General features: G+C 33.7%; 1 protein-coding gene across 2 annotated transcripts in view; it reads left to right on the plus strand.

The window, feature by feature from the left end:
- LRFN5 (leucine rich repeat and fibronectin type III domain containing 5) overlaps positions 1–21,391 on the plus strand; it is a 280,615-nt gene extending 259,224 nt beyond the window's left edge. The window contains exons 1-4 of one of the 2 annotated variants that reach the window (XM_028495501.1): positions 4,880–6,264; positions 9,146–9,858; positions 15,702–15,745; positions 21,008–21,122. In XM_028495501.1, coding sequence (XP_028351302.1) covers positions 4,880–6,264; positions 9,146–9,858; positions 15,702–15,745; positions 21,008–21,025 — 2,160 coding nt within the window. In that variant the 3' untranslated portion in view covers positions 21,026–21,122. Of the gene's footprint in view, positions 1–4,859; positions 6,265–9,145; positions 9,859–15,701; positions 15,746–21,007 lie in introns of those variants that run through there. The other variant, XM_024117969.3, reaches the window with a different exon arrangement.
- Positions 21,392–21,830: the final 439 nt, after the last annotated feature.

Genomic DNA, 21,830 nt, shown 5'->3' on the forward strand with positions numbered 1-21,830 from the left:
GAGATGATATTACATCAGGCAGTGTGTATGTTACCTGAGGGAGTAAATCAGATTATGATAGGGCGCATAATTTGGGTTGGAATGGAAACAATCTTTGAGGATATATGACAGAGCTAAGAAAATATGTATTTCTAAAATATTTATGACTAAGTTCTGATTACCAATAACTTGTCATTTTATAAATTCTTCTTCCTTTGAAACCAATGTTTGGAAACATAACAGAAAACCCATATTTCCTCTTTTAAGCTTAACCAACCCTGTTGAGGAAAACTTGCCATAAATAAAATGCATGAATTTCAAGTGTATAGCCAATGAATTCTGATGAATGTATACTATTATTACAAATAAGATATAGAATATTTCCATGACCCTCCCTGCCCAATCTTTCTGTACTCTTCCCCAGTCAATATACCATCCTCCAACCAGGCAACCACAATCAATAGATTTGATTTCTATCACTATGCATTAGCTTTTCCTGTTCTAAATACATGTATACAGTTGACCCTTGAACAACAAGGGTTTGAACTGTGCGGGTCCACTTATATACAGATTTTTTTTCAATAAATACTTACTACAGTACTACACGGTTCACAGTTGGTTGAATCCGAGGATGCAGAACCACAGATGTAGAGGAACTGCAGATACAGAAGGTCAAGTATAAGTTATATGCAAATTTTTGACTTATTTATCTACTAGTTGCAGGTTTGTACCCTCAAACAACATCTCCCCACTTCCTCCACCCCTCAGCCCCTGGTAACCACCATTCTGCCCTCTATTTTTATGAGACAATTTCCCTAGGTACTTTACATTTTCAGATAAGGAAAAAAATTGAGGAAGAATTAAGGAAGGAAAGGAAAATTGAAATGAATCCTCCAGGCAATGTAGACTTTCAGGTTTGGAAGAATGAATAAGAAGCAGAACAGAAAGGAAAAGTCACTCAGGGGTTTTAGCTATGAGGGAGAGGAGGGGGGGAGGGAGAAGGGGAGGGAAGAGAGAGAAAGGATAGTTCAGTCCCTTTCCTCCCATAGAGGTATTTCTGACTTTCAACCACAGAATGCCTGGCATGGCACTGAAGAGATGAGAAAAGCTTGTAGGATACCTCATTTACAGCACAAAGCAAAGAAATCCAGAGGTGAAATTAAAGATCAAGGAGTTCTCCTTGGCCACCAAAAAAAGCTGGAAACAGAGTTATAAAGCTCCAAAACCACTCTAGTGCTAAGATTCATGTCTTACTGAATAGGAAACTCCCAACCATGCTCTCAAAGCGTTTGAAGCTGTGGTGAACTGAATCACAATAATACAATACTGTAAAATTCCTAGAAGATGACATAAGAGAAAACCTAGATGACCTCAGGTATGGTGGTGCTTTTTTACATACAACAGATTTGCAAAAGACAAATCTGATAAAGGACTGTTATCCAAAATATACAAAGAACTCTTAAAACTCAATAATTAAAAAAATGATTAAAAATGGGTCAAAGACCTTCACAGACACCTCAACAAAAAAAGATATACAGATGGCAAATAAAATATGAAGAGATATCCCACATCATATGTCACCAGGGAAATGCAAATTAAAACAATGAAATGCTACTACACATCTATTAGAATGACCAAAATCTGTAACACTGACACCAAGTGCTAAAGAAGAAGTGATACAACGGGAACTCTCACACATTCCTGGTGCAGCCATTCTGATGGATTTTTAGAGAACTAAACATGTTTTACCACACAATTCAGCATTGCATTCCTTGGTATTTACCCAAAGGAGTAAAAAATACATGTCCACACAAAAGCCTGTACATGGATGTGTATTGCAGCTTTATTCATAATTGCCAAAACTTGGGAGCAACGAAGATGTCCTTCAGTAGGTAAGCAGATAAACCGTGGTATATCCAGACAATGGAATATTATTCTGTGCTAAAAAGAAATGAGCTACAAAGCCTTGAAAAAACATGGAGGAACCTTAAAAACATATTAAATGGAAGAAGTCAATCTGAAAAAGCTACATACTGTATGATTCCAGCTCTATGACATTCTTGAAAAAACAGAACTATGGAGACAGTAAAAAGATCAGTGATTGCCCGGGAAGGGCTGGGGAGAGATGAATAGGTAGAGCACAGAGGATTTTTGAGGCAGTGAAAATACTCTGTATGATTCCAAAATGGTGAATATATGTCATTATATATTTATCCAAACCCAGAGAATGTATAATACCAAGAGTGAACCCTAATGTAAGCTATGAACTTTAGGTGATTATGATGTGCCGAAGTAGATTCATCCGCTGTAACAAATGTACCACTTTGGTAAGGGATGTAGATAATAGAGGAGGCTCTGCATGTGTGGGAGCAGTTGGTATATGGGAAATCTCTGTACCTTACTCTCAATTTTGTTGTAAACCTAATACTGCTCTAAAACAATAAGGTATTTTTTAAAAAGTTTGTTAAAAGATAGGCTGGTTTCTCCTCACCCCAATTTATGCCAGGTGGGTTCTTCTATTTACTTTTCTGTTGATGGGGGAAGAAGGGGGACACCTCTGTATATCCTCCCTTTCATCAAGGACTGCCATTATCTGGAATATAATTCCATTAAGTTTATTTGTATTTTCAGCATTATGATGTTGTTATTTATAAAAATATATAACGTGTAGCTTATCCAGCATATTTAATTGTTAGGGTGTGAATGCTTTTTGTAACTGTTTATATCCACACCAGAGTACTATTTATAAACATATTAAAACACAACAAAATATTTTATATCTGCCCACAGATATAACATTTCTGTTGCTTTTTATGCATCTATAAATATTCAAGTTCTTCTGGTAATGAAAATTTCAGTTTGTTTCTCTCAAAACGTTTTTATTTTACTTTCATCATTTACGAATATATAAATCCCCACCCAGTTTGGCAGGCCTTTCTTTTTCTGGAAGCTCTTTAAAGAGATTTCTCATTGTCTTCCATCTTGCTTTATTTCCGAAGAGAAGTCAGTGAGGAGTCAGACGTTATTTTTATTTTCATTTTGTTCACCATATCTTCTTGTAATGTGTCCTATTTTGGGGACTGCTCTTAAGATTATTTTTCCTCTTTCTTTGGTTATCTGCAATTTGATTGTGATGTGTCTTTGTGGGTTTTTCTTGCTTTGAGCTTGGATTTTGGGTTTTTTTTTTTATCACAAATTTGAAAAAAAGAAGTTGCCTTTATTTCGTCAGATATATTTCTACATTAGAGCTTTCTTCTAATACTCCAATTATATGTATGTTTGACTTTTTAATATTTTTCCACAAGTCACTGAGTTTTTGTTCACTTTTTTCCCCATCAGTGTTTCCATATAGTTAGTATCTATTGTCCTGTCTTTATGTACAGAGATTACTGGCATTCTTTCTTTTGATAACTCTCTCATTTCTGGTACTTTGCCCCATAAAGTCAAGCCACCTGAGACACTGCACTCCGATCTCAGTTCTCTTCAATTGAATAAGACTCTTCATGCTTTGCCTTGTTTTCCCTCCTTGTGCTGTGGTTTGGAAAGTGTCTCTAGGGCTCAATGATAGGGTTCATTTTTTTTAATTCACTTTTTCAAGGATCACAGTTCTCTGCTTCCTTTTCTCCAATGTCTGAAACAGACATTTTACATATTTTTGTACAGTTTCTTTTTTTTGTTTGTTTTTTTAAATTTTGCTTATTACGGAAAGGCTAAGTACTAGTTATTCTGTCATGAACAGAAGAGTAAGACTATTTCATTTGCTGAGAATGACAGTTCTTATTCATTACAACCATATTTAATATGGCATAAAATAGGCATAAAATAAATCAAACCTATAAGAATAGGTTTTATTTAGAAAACTAGGTGCATCATTTCTAGAATAACTATGTAGTTCATATTTTCATCAATTAAACATTTAAGTGATTTTCTGCAGGTGTTTTCTCTTTTGGTGTTTAAAATTACATGTACTTTTTGATAATTTTAATCACGTATGCGTTAGTATTTTTATTTTTGATTATTTTCAAGAGCAAATACTTAAGATCAAGATAGAAGTGAAACTGTCAAGTTTTTAAAAAATAAATTTGAATAAATATAAGTGCACTAAGTTTTTTCAGAAAAGGAGAATGGAATATGACATCTTCTTGGACTCACTGTCAAGTATTTTGATGACTGCTTTCCATAAATTATCTTCAAAAATCCACATTATATCACATAAAACAGTCTAATAGTTAAGGAGCTCAGAGAATTTGTGGTAAATTTTCAGCCTTTTTAATATTTGAGAACAAGATCCTGTATTTGCAGCTAAGATGTGGAGGTTGTACTATTTTCAAGATAGTTTGTAAAGATGAATAAAATTTAATTAACAATTAATTACTTTCAAGTATCTTGCCACAAGGTTAACAAATACAAATATTGTCTCTTTCTGTTTATGCTCAGACTAGTAAATTGAAATACTTGCAAATTTCTAAATATGTCTAAGGTTTTGAATTTACAAGGTGTCTTTTGGGGGTTTAGTGGAAATTTTCCTGAGTTTCCATCCTCCAGTCTGGGCTGAATGTCTCTTTTTTGTGAACCCAGGGAGTGCCCTGGACATATTTCAAAAATAGCACTTAATTGACAGAATTATAATAATCTGTTGACTTCTTTGTTTTCACCAGTTGATTTTAAATCTCATGAGGTCATGAGTGGTATATATATTTTTTTATCCTAGGGTCTACTGCACAGACAATACAGAGTTAATATTTTATATTTGGTTAAATAAGCAAGTGAATAAATTGTTTCTGTATTCTAATTTGCATAAAAAAGATTATTTTAGTAGGAATATGAACTTTACTCAAATGATTGGATGCTAACACTATATTTTGTGTCTTCTCTTACAGGCTCTTAAAACTGATCTACAATGGAAAAATTTCTTTTTTATCTGTTTTTCATTGGCATAGCAGTGAAAGCTCAGATCTGTCCAAAGCGTTGTGTCTGTCAGATTTTGTCTCCTAATCTTGCAACCCTTTGTGCCAAGAAAGGGCTTTTGTTTGTGCCACCAAACATTGACAGAAGAACTGTGGAACTGCGTTTGGCAGACAATTTTGTTACAAATATTAAAAGGAAAGATTTTGCCAATATGACCAGCTTGGTGGACCTGACTCTATCCAGGAATACAATAAGTTTTATTACACCTCATGCTTTTGCTGACTTACGGAATCTGAGGGCATTGCATTTGAATAGCAACAGATTGACTAAAATTACAAATGATATGTTCAGTGGGCTTTCCAATCTCCATCATTTGATACTGAACAACAATCAGCTGACTTTAATTTCTTCTACAGCATTTGATGATGTCTTTGCCCTCGAGGAGCTGGATCTGTCCTATAATAATTTAGAAACAATACCATGGGATGCTGTTGAGAAGATGGTTAGCTTGCACACCCTCAGTTTGGATCACAATATGATTGATAACATTCCTAAGGGGACTTTCTCCCACTTGCACAAGATGACTCGGCTAGATGTAACATCAAATAAATTGCAGAAGTTACCACCTGACCCTCTCTTTCAGCGAGCTCAGGTCCTAGCAACCTCAGGAATCATAAGCCCATCTACTTTTGCATTAAGTTTTGGTGGAAACCCTTTGCATTGCAACTGTGAATTGCTGTGGTTAAGGCGTCTGTCCAGAGAAGATGACCTGGAGACCTGTGCTTCCCCAGCGCTTTTAACTGGCCGCTATTTTTGGTCAATTCCTGAGGAAGAGTTTTTGTGTGAGCCTCCTCTCATTACTCGTCATACACATGAGATGAGAGTCCTGGAGGGTCAGAGGGCAACCCTGAGGTGCAAAGCGAGGGGAGACCCCGAACCTGCAATTCACTGGATTTCTCCTGAAGGGAAGCTTATTTCAAATGCAACAAGATCTCTGGTGTATGATAATGGAACACTTGACATTCTTATAACAACTATTAAGGATACAGGTGCTTTTACCTGCATTGCTTCCAATCCTGCTGGAGAAGCAACACAAATGGTGGATCTTCATATAATTAAGCTCCCTCACTTACTAAACAGTACGAACCATATCCATGAGCCTGATCCTGGTTCTTCAGATATCTCAACTTCTACTAAGTCAGGTTCTAATGCAAGCACTAGTAATGGTGATACTAAAATCAGTCAAGATAAAATCGTGGTGGCAGAAGCAACATCATCTACGGCACTGCTTAAATTTAATTTTCAAAGAAATATCCCGGGAATACGTATGTTTCAAATCCAGTACAATGGTACTTATGATGACACCCTTGTTTACAGGTAAGAAAAATTAAGCAAATTTTTGTACTTGCTGTGCATCTTAGTGTAGGACTTGATTATCTACTACTGATTTTTTTCAATCAGCAGTGCTACTCTGTGTTGTAATGAAAGTACTCCACTTTTTAAAATATATATGTAAGGCTTGTGAAAGGTGAATACATGTGGAGAAATATTTTGAATGCTGTTATTTTCAGAGAGTTCAAATTTATATTTAATATTATGCTTACTTACTTTTTTCCCCTCATCTAAGAGATGTGACTATCAGAGAACAAGATTGATTTATCTTAAAAATTCAAAAACATACCAGAACTTACACATCCACATGAGTGTTCTTTCCTTCAAGGAAGTCACATTGGGAGGCTATACTATTATCCCAATAATGCTGCCATTGCTCAAAGCATTTTTGGAATTATCTTTAGAACCTTCGTCATACTATTTTGAATATCCTCAGTGGTGGCAAATCTTCGTCTTTTGAGGGTGAATTTGAATTTTGGAAACAAGCAAAAGCCATTTGGAGCCAAGTCTTGTGAATAAGGTGGGTGATCAAGATGGGTATTGCCATTTTTGGTCAAAAATAGGATGTAACTATAAAATAATGAGACTGATTTTTTGAGTGATTGAGTTATGTGTGTGTGTGTTGTCTCATATACACTGGTTCTTAAGACAGTTCCAAAGAGAAAGTTTATAAGTATTTTGAGCAGTGAAAGTATCAGTGGAGTTAAATATGTAATCTCTGGGTAAGGATATTGATGGAGAAGTCACATCTGACTAAAGAATTTCTGGTATGTTTTTCTAAAGTTCAGCCTCACTGATTTATAGTCACATGTTGTCCAATTTTCAGTTGGAAATATACACTTTTACCTCTCCATATAATTTCACTCATGATAGACTATTGTTACTCCTAGGAAATAATGTAAAATCATGGCTTTGAAATATACATATGTATACATGTATATATATATATGTATATATATATATTATATATATATATATTTTGCCTTTCAGCTTTTCTGAAATAAGATCAAATCAGTTTTTATATACCTAGGTGAATTCTTGAAGATAATTTGATTTTTGCTCATGTATGGAAATGAGAGAAAATTTTTTTAAAAATAAGCATGGGCTGGTAGGAAAAAACAAAACTGACCTAGCTAACCATGTGACCGATGCTGGGCAAGGTTCTACTTGGCTGAGTTTTAATTTTCACATCTTTAAAAGGAAGAGATTAGAGTAAATGGTTTCTAATATCCCTCTCATCACTAAATGTATTGGGATGTAGACTGCGATGCGTGTATATTAGCATATAGTAGTTTGCTGTTGTCATACTCAGCTTTTCACTTAGGCTATGGATTATTTAACCCGTTGTCAAAGATGGGCATCCACCTCTACCCCTTACTTTCCTGTAGCTACTAGACATTCTATATACTTTAAACATTAGCTCTGTGAAATAGGTCAGTTTCTATTTTCCAAATTCCAAGATTTTAATCCTTCCATGACAAGTAAATTCTTTATGACCCTGAGGAAATTGCTTGAATTCCTGACCTTAATGTTTGTCACGTGTAAAATGGTGATAATGCCTACCTCATAAGTCATTGTAAAAATGAAATCATGATGCATATAAAGTGCTTAGTAATGCCTGGCATTTCTTATGCACTCACTAAATGGTAGTGATTTCAACCATAATACATACTCTAGCCTAAAAGTTTCTTGGTACATTTAGAACACGTTGTTTAGGTTGTATAACAGATTAGCATTGCCAAGTCTTGAAATTTCTAAAACTCTTTCAGAGAAAAAAGAGAGTTTCAAGCCTTTTTTCCAAATTAAATCTTAGTCATATATGGTTGCTACTGAGTAGAAAAAGGTAGTGGAGAATAGGAGCCACAGAAGACTTTAGTGATACAGTGGATTCAGAGATGTCTTAAACTCTTATCAAACTTTACAAACTATGTTGTGAAAGTAATTTCATCAGCCCACAATGGGGAGGATAAGGGATTTATGCTCTGGTCAACAGTTTTGCCCTGTTCATGATTCTAGGATAATATTACGCATCAACCTCATTTATAGATAAAAACATACTGGGAACCAAGTGTTGAAGACATAAGAGAGGGTTGAGATCTGTAAATAAAGTACTTTAGGGCTTCCCTGGTGGTGCAGTGGTTGAGAGTCCGCCTGCCGATGCAGGGGACATGGGTTCGTGCCCCGGTCCGGGAAGATCCCACATGCCGCGGAGCGGCTAGGCCTGTAAGCCATGGCCCCTGAGCCTGCGCTCCGCAACGGGAGAGGCCACAACAGTGAGAGGCCCGCGTACCACAAAAAAAAAAAAAACAAAAACACACACAAAAAACTTTAATCTTAGTAATTATCTTAGTTATTAAAGATAGATTTACTGGGTACCATTCCATAGTAGCTTATAACTGATTTTAAAAATAAATACTCTGAATTGCATTTCCATTCTGGTTTCTAATGTGATTGTCAGTGTTTTCCCTTCCTTCAAATTGGCTTTTAGTCACAGAGGTGTTTTAAGTGCTAAATGGATTTGTTTAGTAGTCAAATAATGTCACAGTCACACCTTTCAAAAGTAATTTGTCATAAATGATTTTTTAGCAGTGGCTTTTATTAGGAATTCTGCTTTGCCAAGCAATGTAATTAATAAGCTTGTCAAGACATAGTGCAGGCACCATTAATATAATGCAGAATCCAACAATGACTTTTAGCCATTTTAACTTGGTAAATATAAGATTAGATCATTTTCTCATATTTCATATGTTATAAATGTGTTTATCTTAATGAGTACTGAAATGAAACAGAACTAAAGTCATAATGACTGTGTGTGTATCTGTTTTGTTTTGTTTTTAATATTAACACAAATTCCATTGTCCCTCAGAATGATACCTCCTACGAGCAAAACTTTTCTTGTCAATAACCTGGCTGCTGGAACTATGTATGACTTGTGTGTCTTGGCAATATATGATGATGGCATTACTTCCCTCACTGCCACAAGAGTCGTGGGTTGCATCCAGTTTACTACGGAAGAGGATTATGTGCGGTGCCATTTCATGCAGTCCCAGTTTTTGGGAGGCACCATGATTATTATTATTGGTGGAATCATTGTAGCCTCTGTGCTGGTTTTCATCATCATTCTAATGATCCGGTATAAGGTTTGTAACAATAATGGGCAACACAAGGTCACCAAGGTCAGCAACGTCTGCTCTCAAACTAATGGGGCTCAAATACAAGGCTGTAGTGTGACGCTGCCCCAGTCCATGTCCAAACAAGCTGTGGGACATGAAGAGAATGCCCAGTGTTTTAAAGTTGCCAATGACAATGTGATACAATGTTCAGAAACTTGTTCAAGTCAGGACTCCTCTACCACTACCTCTGCTTTGCCTCCTACCTGGACTTCAAGTACTTCTGTGTCCCAAAAGCAGAAAAGAAAGACTGGCACGAAGCCAGGTACCGAACCACAGAGTGAAGCTGTCACAAATGTTGAGTCCCAAAACACTAACAGGAACAACTCAACTGCCTTGCAGTTAGCTAGTCGACCTCCTGATTCTGGCACAGAGGGACCCACATCTAAAAGAGCACATTCAAAGCCAAGTAAGTTTCTCACTTTGCCTGCTGAGAGATCCAGAGCAAGGCACAGGTACTCCCTGAATGGAGAATTAAAGGAATACTATTATTATATTAACTCACCGAACACATGCGGACTGTTTTCTAAAAGAAGCATGTCTATGAATGCGATGTTAATTCAGTCCAACAGTTCTGATGGGCATAGTGGAAAAGCAACTCTTTCAAATTCTGAGTGGATATTGGAAAGCACTGTGTAACCTATTATTTCTTTTTAATGAAAAAATTATTTTGAGAACTCACATAGGAAATTGGAATTTGAAATCCCAGTCTTATCTCTCTGATTCATGGCTAACAGAGCCATGGCGTATTAACCCTCTAGGGTATAGTTACTTCATATATACATGGATATATATGAAGTAACTTCATATATATTCATGTATATGTGAAGGTCATATATATAAAATTGTTTAGGGAAAAAGCATGACAGCAGTGCCTTCCCCATTCTAGGACCAGCTACCAGTTTCTGCAATAGCAGACCACAAAATGAAAGTTGTCATATGAAAAAAAAAGTCTTGCATAAATAATGATATTTCCTCCAGTCTTACAAAGTACCACCTGTGGATGATTGGTATTTTTCAATGAGTAGATTGTATATTTTCTTTCAATGACAGTGGTGTTTGTTTTTAGGCAAATATTTTAGAGAACAGCTCTGTGTTGTCATGTTGTTTAAAATAAGATACTCAAGTATACCCAGACAGTGTTAAAATAAGTACCCTTCTAATCAACATTCTTGGTTCAGGTGCCTTAATGGGTCTAAGATATTTCTCATCTATGACACAGCTTTTTCAGTGGGAAGCAGAAGAAAATGCAATTGATTTTTCATTTGGCAAAAAAAGCCAATTCAGTTTTAAGTCATAGGCCAGTTTTAAGTCATGTGCATCTGCCTGGGCTTATGAAGGTGTTTTCATTCATTCAGTACACATTTGGTGAATGAATGAGCTTTATATTTTTCTTAATGCAAGTTAAATAGAGAAACAAAAATACAAAACTACCTTTATCAAAGGGATATTTATTTTTATCACCAAGTTAAATAAAAATCTTCTAATAGAGTTCTTATTACATTTATAAGCAATATAAAGTCATTGCTCATTAACCAGATAGTAGTTTCATTTTTCCCTTCTACTCTGTAATTTGAATGTTTCTCTCTGAGTAAATGTATTTATCATTTGCACCAAAACTTGCGATGAAATTTAATTAGAAATTATACAGCTTAGTGGGAATATGTCATTTAAAAAAGAATTTTTTATTTAATCATACAGTAATATTGCTCCTTGATAATATGATATTCTTGGACAGTCACTGAAATCAAGGTCTATAGAGAAAGGTTCTATCTACTCGCTGAAATTTTTTACAATATTATATGGTAACTTAATGGTGTTTTATTAAAGATCAGTAAACAGGACTTTGGGGTTTTTTTGTTATTGTTTTGTTTTGGGGGTTTTTTTTGAGAATAAGGTTCATGTGGGAACATTGCACAAAAAAATTTAGCCATAATATAATAAGATATGGACTTTATGTAAATTATTCCCTGGAAGTAAGTTAAACACACAGTAAAAGTTTAGTAACTCTTTCAGATTACTTGAAACACCATTTAAAACACAGGTGAGGAATGTCCGTCATTGGTTTAATTTCCTCTTGTTGGAAGCATTTATAAAATTTTCAGTTAATTTCAACTTGACCAAGGCACATATTGTACATGATTTATCGTGATGACATTCAAAAGTGGATTTGATTAAAGCAGTTAGAGATTACTTTCTGAGCAACTCATGAAAAAATTTGTCTAATGGGCTTTCATTACCTTAGGTGTTTCCTAAATGTCTTCTCTGCCCTGCTTCTTTTTCTGAAGTTTGTCTTTCACATTTCTAAAATATAATCAGCCTTCCTGGGTCAGATATATAGTTCTTGTGAAGAATAAATGAGATCACATGTGTGGTATTATTTTGTAAAATCAAAGCATTGCTCAAAGTGAAGTGTATTTTCAACACTATTTCTGTAATAATGCTCTAATCCCAACTAAACATTTTTAATTAACACCAGTTACTTAATTCTTCATGAAGTGCTGATTGACAAAAGCATATTATTTTTCACCTTCCTAGTTTTTACCTGCATAGTATTAAAATATCCTGAATATATAAAAGATTTCAAGACTTAAAATAAATGAATCCCCAAACAAGGAATCTCTGGCACAATGAACATTGTGGTCAAGGTGGCGCTGAAATCACACAGAACAGGCAGCAGATTAATGTGTCTACTCCAAGCTACTGATTAACTTATGTTATTTTCCAGTTGCCTGGATTTTTAAAGTCAATTTCCTGCTTATGTTTCTAATGAAACTTTAATTAAATATCTTTTATTTCTCATAAACATTTAGAACTCTTATAATATCTAATCATGTGAAATTTTATTCTGTTTGACTAAAGCCATTGAAACCATTTAAATTGTTATTGCTTTTACAAGACTCTTTTTAGGGTGAATTAACCAAATGCCTGAACACTTGTTCTACAGACGTTAAGAAGGCCTGTGTTCCTATCTTTCAAAAAGTTTATATTTGAACAAAATATGTGAACAAAAATTGGCCTATCAAGAGAGTCAGATGTTATTTGGTGTTGTTGATAAGTATATGAAAAATGTTTTGCTCAGGGCAGTTTCAGTGTGAAGTGGCTGAAAGATAAATCTATGTGAAGGTTGGGGGTGATTAAAGGTACCTGGTATAATATCCAAAATGCAGTATTTACTCAGATGAATGAATGAGCAAATGGATAGATGAATAAATAAGTGGATGGAGCCAGGGAAGAAAGCTCAATATTAAGAATTTTGATTAATTAGCACGATGGAGATTTGTGATCCAGATATTATATACTATAAGCAAGAAATTCTATCCCTCTTGTTGTTTTTCTTTCTGTCATTTCTTACATTCCTTATTTAACTAACTACATGTATGTGATCTAAAGCATATGGTTTTGCTGTTTGTTGTTGCTGACTGTGTATAGGTTGTATATATTGTTTTTGCTTCCTTGTTTTTAATTATTCTTCTTTAATTTTTAGCCATTTTACACTATGGTTTCAGTTTGTTCACTAACAAACTGACAAATAATATATTTACAGATATTTACTCCAAACTTTTTAAAAAATTATATGTATTTCTGTGTAACTTTTTGTTTTGGATAATTGTCCCCCAATTTGAAAATGTCAAACTATTATTAAAGTAGGTCTTTTTAAAGAAAAGTATATATAATAGATAAGTTCCATAAAGGAATAATGAAGCATCCGAAGTAGGCTCAAAATCCTAAGAAGAAACAAAGTTTGGTTTGATGAATATTATTTATTTTTAGTTTACAAATAGATTAACACAGAGGTACATTAAATACAATAATTTAAATTAGATACAATAACACCTTTGCTGAGAACAACACATTTTCTACATTTTTTTTCCTAACCATTAAATGTATTAGTTAAGTTGAGGTCACAGTAAGCTTTTTTATGCTTTTAGACAGTTGATTTTAGCTACTTTTCAGATATAGTTCACTAAAAAAGTTTTAGAATATAAGTTTTTGAGCTATTGTAAGCCACCTATAGACATAACAAGTTTACTACCTGAATGATACATACTTTCTCCACAAGAATTTAAAGAATTTTTAAAAATTATATGTCTTCCATTGTCCACAGGAATCTTCTTTTTTTCATGAAGTATTTTCTGCTTTGCCTTAAAGCACTCAAAAAGTACTTCCAAACTAAATTTTAACTATTTTATTTGCTTGTATTACTGTAAGGAAATTAATATTCATTTATAAAACTAAAAAATTAATAAAACAATTATCACAAAGTTCACATCAATAGCCTTTTACTTCCTAAATTTTAGTATTTCCCCCTCTGTTTATTCATAATAATAAAGTTAAAAACAATCATTAAAATTCCAGTAGTTTAAAAAATTTCAAAAACATAAAGCATCTTCTTGTACAAGAATTGTGAAGGTAAATGGGGTGTTTCTTCCAAAGAAGACTGCAGATACGAGCCCATTTTCTTCTCGGTGTGGCAGAATTCCAACTCCATTTTATAATGATAAACAAGCAGTGTTCATTTATTTTAGAAAGAATGAAGACTGTGTACCCTCTTCCCCTTGCTCAGCCTTCCCTTGAGTCTCAGGAAGAGTCCAGTCTTTCCACTTCAACAGCGTATGTGGATGCTTCTGTGTGTGAGTGTGTGTAATGTGTTTTGGGGAAAGGACTTCAGCCCAGAGGTGGGTTGGATGGGAAAAGGATTTTTCTTATCTTCCTCCATTGGTAATAAAACATTAATAATAATAATAATGACAATTTACCTTATAATGTTTGTGAGTTCAGTGTTAGTTGAGGTAAATTTATGGATGAAAAATATCTCACTTTAAAAATTTCATAGAGGAAAGAGAAAATAACCAAAATTAATGACTGGAATTTTAAATGTAATTGTTTCAGAGCTCTGTCTTTCAGATTACTCAGTCCTTTCCCTCCCATGCTAGATAAATACATGCTGGGATTACAAATACAATTAGTTTTGTCAGGTTTGGGGTGGGTTGTTTGTTTGTTCATTTTTTGCAACAGAAACCATCCTTTCTTTTAGCAGTACAGAATAAAGAATGGTAAATGTATTACTGGGATCGAGTCATCCTAATCGTGGTGTTATCTGAAGCGGGACATAGAAAATAACAGTTTGTAACTGGGAGTATACTAAAGTATGAAATTACCTCTTTAAGGTAATATTAATGCATCTGCAATTTCATCAGATATCATAAATACTCAATATAACAATAATCAGTGTACCACTGTCTTCTGATTTTTTCAGCTATTTCAAAGTCAAAATTTAGAATCTAAAGTTACCATCAACGTGAAGGGACTTATGGAATATACTATGTGGGCTCTACCGTAATGTAATTTCCTAATTATTTTTTTTCTGTATAATGCAAACATATCTTGTTATTGCTTTCATGTAAAACCTAATCTTCAGAGGTCATTGTAAATTTATATGAATATTTATACTGGAGGTTTTATCAAAAAAGTATTTTGTACTGTTCTCATCACACTCACCTGTGAACCCTTAGAATGATATTTTCCTGAGACACCTAATTTTTTCTTATAATTGTGTCCCTTCTTAATGGCTAGAGTATTTGCTTTAAAATAGGACATTTGGGAGGAAATAGAATGTGTACTGTACAGGGTTATTTAATGATATTAGACATTTATAGCCAATTGGAATATACATATGAACATTTGAAGGCAGAATGTTTTCATTTAGAACATTACTGTTTTATATAAGGATAAACTGGTATTCAGCAAAACATGCTATTATTATCTTGGGGGTTATTGAATAATGGTTTATATTGTAAATTATTATTTTATACTTTGCGTGCTGAATATGGTAAAAGTACATTTCCTGCTTTGGATTGTTTTTCCTTGATGTATCTTTCCATATTAATCATATGCAACTCTGTGGTCGAAATGTTAACTTTGAGTAAGAAAAATGAATAGAAGCCTGATTCTCTTATTGAACTCTTGCAGGAAAAGTGCATTCCATATTGATAACTACTCATTTTAGTAACTGGAACAATATTTTTTAAAAATTCTGCGTTTAGAGTATTATGTATCAGGAAATAGCCATAGAGAACTATGAAGTATTATAAAGTCAATTGCAATTAACCCAAGAACTGGTAAGTTATCAAAAAAATGTGCAGATAACTCTTTGTTAAGATGAATCTTATCAAGGTTTCAGTGAGAAGTATTTTAAGGTCTGTTTCATAAAAAATGAATTGTTCATGACACTGAAAATTTTATTCCCAGATGCTTTGCCGACTAATGTTGACCAGACTGTCCAGGAAACACAGGTGAGATTCTTGTTATCTGTCACATGCTTCGGCACTTAAGCGGGTATATTCTTTTATAAATGAATTTTTTATTTTTGTTTTGCTAGTTTATGTAACTTGTTGAAATTTTCCACTAAAACGTACTCAATGCTCAGTGGTAAACAGTGAAGTTCAGTTTGGTTAAGTGAATTTCCAGTTCCTAAATTTAGACATATTTCTGGTTAACCCAATATTTCTGATTCACCTTGTAAGAATAAAGGGAATACTAGTGTGACTTTGGAGTCACATTTGTAGTCACGCATGATATCATGTGTATTTTTACAAATATTTCCCAATGTGAAGACAGTAGCTTGATAAGAATATATTCACTCCTATCCTTGAACTCCACATCCTAATAGAAGCTGAGATAATATATTAGGCCTCACCGAAAGTGGATGAACAGAAGTGTTTCATGTATATAAAATGAATGAAGCCGCTATAAAATGGAGCAAAAGACTACACATGAAATGTTCATGGTATTCCTTTTGTCAGCAACCAATTACTCTTCTTGGTTTTCTTTTCTTTTCTTTTTTTTTTTTTTTTAAGTTTCAAATGAGTATTTGATTCCTGCATTTTAACTGGATCAGAAAGTGTGTTTCCAGAGCAGAATGACACTTTAGCAATCTGTTCAAACAGCTGGATGCATCAGCCATTTGCTTAAGATTTGGCACAGAAAAAATATTCTGCTTTTAAATGTTCTTAGAAAAAGCCATTGATTTATTTGTTGATAGTAAAAATAAGGGTCTTTTTTTTTTTAACCATTTCTTATTTAAAAGATAACAATAACTTGGACCATCATTCTGGGTTTCCCCTAAAGAATTTCATTTCCAAATCAAACAAAATGTTTTTCATCATTTCTTTACTGAATTTAGGGTCCCATTCCTATGCTGCAAAAAAACAAACAGATGGCTCACTGGAAACAATCAATAGCACAGAGTCGGGCACGTACTTGGTGTTAATAGAATTGAACTGACCTGCATGAAGGTGCCTTTGTTCTCTACCACCTTCCCTTTCTTTCTCTCCCTCTCTCCCTTTCTTTCTTCTTCCTTTCTTCCCTCCCTCTCTCCCTCTGTCTTTGATTTGAAAACGTTAATTTATCATGTAACTTTGGACACCTGGCTGTTCTGAAAGAGAATATCCTTAGAAAGGAATTAAAAAGTCAATCTTCCCCTATCAGAAGCATGATCCAGAATGGTTCTAAATGTTCTATCAAGATTTGGAAGCAGGAGAATCAATCTGATCATTTTTCAACTACCAATTAAAGCAATTCTCCAAGTATTCATATTTTGTGGGGCATATTACATATTATTGTGTTTATTTCCTTATTTTACCACAGTGTTAGAAGTCAAATTTAGAGAAAAGTAATCTCCTTGGGAGTTTGGTTGCTACTTGGGATAGCAAAAGGTTTGCCAATGTGATAATTACATACGATTTCTAATAACGATTTTCTTTGTCCCAAAGTAATTAGTATTAGAGGACTTTGGAAAATATAGCTTAAAATAAAAAAAAAAATGTAAATCTGTCATAACCCTCCCCCCAGATACAAATACTAATAATTTGGTGCATGATCTTTCAATGATTTGTCGTTTCTGTATGTAGTAAATTCATATGAACATATGTGTGTTTGTATTAGATTTCATAGTGAACGTGCATATGTAGAATATGTCACCTATTTTTAAAATTTTATGCTGAGTCTTTATTGAGTTCCTTTTTTGAAACATTATGTCATAATGTCATAGCAACTTTCCCCCCATGCTTTGGCTATTTTTTTTTTCTTTCTACGAGCATTAGCTAGAAAAATAAATCCACAGACAAAGAAGAATGTTAACAAAATTTAGTGATAATACATCATTTACTCATTAGCCAATTTCTTGCTACACTTCTGTTATCAGATTTAAGTCACCATATGACTTCAGTGCAACTATTCTTGTTATTTGATAAATGATTTCTGCAATAGCAGGCTTATCATTTCTACAGCTGTCAGCACAACCAAACGGTAATGTCCCTTTGAAGAGACTGTGACCTGTGTGCTAGTCTTCTCATGGCTTTTCACACTGTCAGCAGCACTTTACCTTGTGAATGAAGTGAGGTAGAGAGCTGGCAGAGGTTCCTTGTGTTCACAGCTTCTTAGTTTTCTGGTGGGGAGGTGGTAGTGGGATAAGGAGGATTATACAATTTTAGTTTAAGTTTATATTCCCTGTAGGATGGTAACATACATGTCTTTTTCCACCCAGTGGCAAAATATAATTTCCAAACATTTGGACACTGCCCATTGCCTTAAATGGAGGTCAAAATGTTCCTTATGTATATAGACAATAAAATAAGCAAAAAAACTTAAAACACAGTTTTAATAGATTTTAAAAAATGTATCTTAGGTGACAGTAGTAGTTCTTTTAGACAAACTATTAATATATAAGTGAATAAAAAGTTAGTGTTGGGCTTCCCTGGTGGCGCAGTGGTTGAGAGTCCGCCTGCCGATGCAGGGGACACGGGTTCGTGCCCCGGTCCGGGAAGATCCCACATGCCATGGAGCGGCTGGGCCCGTGAGCCATAGACGCTGAGCCTGCGCGTCTGGAGCCTGTGCTCCGCAGCGGGAGAGGCCACAGCAGTGAGAGGCCCACGTACCGCAAAAAAAAAAAAAAAAAAAAAGTTAGTGTTGATTAGAAATAAACAGCAATATTAAAACAAGTATGGGAAAACACAGTTTGAAAATCATATGAGCTAAGAGCTGAGCAGCAAAACAAATGTGTGTATATGATTCAGATATCTTTCCAATGTTTTTTGTACAAACAAGAATGACCAATATAAAATATTTGGTTCTGTAGGGTTTCCTCCACCTATGATATTACCTTCAAGTAAATTAAAAAAACAAAAAAAGAGTAATAGAATAGACATTGTAGAAAACATTTAACTATTTTTATAATAATTAAAGCATACTTTGTGACATATTTATTTGAACATATCAGAAAAAAATATATAGAACCCTAGTGTCAGCAATGACCTTTAGAAATCATTTCCTTCTTTTTAGATATCCTAACTATATAAGATAAAAAATCTCTCATAGGTCTTAATTACATTCAGAGTAAGAGCAATAACAGTTTCCCAAATCCATTCAATGTCGGGGTATTTTTTTCTTCCTCTAATGTTGACGTAGCTTTAATTTCTCCTTTTATTTGTAGTACTGTTGATAAGATTGTGCAGTGTTTTGCATGGTACCCTTTCATTGTCAAATGAGGACCATTGACAAAACATCCTGAACCTACCCCAAATTCATTATTTGTAGTTGTTAAAACATTTTAGCATAGTTATTATAGTCCATCTTGTTTTTTCTTTGTGATGCTCTTGTAATTTTGTGTTCCATATTTAGATCTTTATGGAATCATTATGCTTGTTTATTGATAAGTAAAAAGTGTTATTTTGAATCTTACATATAAAATTTTTATTCAACTTCATATTACATCATCGTTTCAATAATGGCAGATTCAGGGCAGACAAATTCACACCATTGTTCCCAAAACCGATTGCTATTTCCTAATCTTCAAAATAACAACTTTTTTATAAACCATAATCCCACAGTTTGTTAATGCTATTATGTAATGTGAAACTGAACCAAAAACTCTTTAAACTATGTCAGCTTATAGAATCATTAGCTTGATATTAAAAGAAAGTTTGTTATTCTGGAAGGATTTATTATTTCCAAAGTCAAACTAATTATACTGTCCACTATATTTTTCTTCTAGGTATATTTAGTCTTTTCTATCTTACTACTTCCTGAAATGAAATTTGGTGTAGTACCATCACTTTTTTTAATCAAAGGGAACATATTACTGGATATACAAAAATAAATAAAAGTATTGTTGATAACCGATTTCACCAAAATAAGCTGTGCTGTGAATCCAATAGCGAGGAATTTAGCTATTTCCCATCATAGTTTAAAGTGATTTTTTTCAGTAGTTTCCAAATAATTATTTTTTAAAAATCAAACACACATCTATTATCTATTAACAGTCTTCAAACATGCAGTAATTCTTTGTTCAGTAATTCTCAAAAATTATCGTTTATCTCAAAAATAATTTCACTTATTCTGATTAACTACTTTGAAATATTTTCTTAAGTAAAATATCTCTATAGTATTTTGCCTACCTTTACCACACAGTTATCCAAATATGTCCTATATCAATACTTTGATATAGAATATTTGAAGTTAAGAAGCTATTTTTCATCATGCATTTGTTCCATGCATTTTATAACCCTCAACTTGTAAGCATGTAGTTGTTCTTGAATGGAAAGGAGAAAAATTACTTCTATTTCATATTATGAAATTGTATATTTCTCAAAAATTATTTTCCATCTTATTGAAGTATAGAATTTATGCACATATTTGAAAGTCATGAGTACTGAGAACCCATGTTAGAGAAAAAACATTTTCACAGTTTGTTAGTTAAATATTTTAAAATTGTTTTTTATATGATTTTCTTTAAAAATCATGTTAACTATGAAATGCCTTTGCTTGTGAGTTATTGTGTTTTCACATTTATTTTATTTGTTCTGTGGGTGAAGAACTAATTAATGTAGATGAATTTATTGTCTTCACTATCAGTAAATGTATAATTAAATTTTATAAAACCTTAATATGATACAAAGCTTCCAAAAGAATATATTAAAAAAGTAGAGATCACGTAGGTTTTAGATATGATGAACAAATTTGATCTAAAATGTTCATATTTAAAAAGCCAATGTGAATATTTGTTAAAGCCTGAATAGCATGCATTAATGAATAAAGTAACTTTTTTTCTCTTAATTTGAGAATATAAATGTGAAAATCAAAGCAAGGAAAAATGCCATTCCTCAGTTTGGCTCTGACTTGCATAACTATTTAGTCTTAAAACATTTAGAGGGCTTCCCTGGTGGCGCAGTGGTTGCGCGTCCGCCTGCCGATGCAGGGGAACCGGGCCCGCATACCACAAAAAAAAAAAAACGAAAAAAACATTTAGATTCCTTTCTAAAATGAGATTTTTTTAATATATTCAATAATTTGAAATTACCAGGGAACATTTTAAGTGCTGATGTGCATGTCTAAATAGTATCCAGAAATAGAAATATATCTAGTATTTTGTAGCAATAAGCTCCTGCCTGGGTGCTTACAGTTCAGTAACTTCTAGATTGCTAGCCCAGTGATCTTATTAGCTGTGTGTTTTCTTTTTTCTTTTTTTTTTTTTTCCTTTTCTTTTTCTTTCATTTCAGAGGCCGGAGTTAATCTGAAGAGCACCACTTCTCTCTCTCCTGAAAAAACTTGCCACTGATATTTTTACCAGACAAAATTTAAAAATGTTTCAATTCACAAAGGTTAATTGTTGAACTGGTGTCCTAGAAGAAATTGTCCACAGGAGCTGAAGCAGAAGTCTCTGATGCAGCGGAACTGGCTCTATCAGACCATGGTTCATCCCCTTTTAAAACCAAAATTTTTTTTCTTCTGACCTACAAGTATTTTTTTTAAAAGAAGGAAAGAAATAAGCCTACATTGGCATCGAGTTCTGTATCAATCCATGTTACATTGCCATCCATGATTTAAGACTGTAGAATCTTGAATAATCTATATCACTTTAACAAATAAATGTTTTACTATGACAGAATTTGCACATTGCCTGATTTGTGGAAACCTCAGTTGCTTCAAGTGTGAATGGTGAAGTGATGATTGTAGGAGCTAATAATACTATTTTACATCTATGTAGTACAAAAACCTTAGGGGATCACAAATTGCTTTATAATATTGGAACTAGTTCTTCCATGACTGAAGTGCACCCACTTCTATGGGAGAGCAGTACAACTATTTAAACAGCTTTATGGCAATTTTATGCTTCAGTGTAAGACCAAAAGGGATGAGGGATCTATTCTTCCAGTGGAATTTCAGAAAGTATCAAGGTAGGCGTATTGTAATTAATCCAAATTGATTCATTATTTTTCTGGAGAGCAAGGGCAAATAGGTTTAATTTTAGGCCTTATGTTTCATTATAAGTGCCCATTTTTCCAATTTTCCATTGGAGATAAAAATATATATAATTCCAGG

The sequence above is a fragment of the Physeter macrocephalus genome, chromosome 11, assembly GCF_002837175.3.
Source record: "Physeter macrocephalus isolate SW-GA chromosome 11, ASM283717v5, whole genome shotgun sequence".
Taxonomy (NCBI): domain Eukaryota; kingdom Metazoa; phylum Chordata; class Mammalia; order Artiodactyla; family Physeteridae; genus Physeter; species Physeter macrocephalus.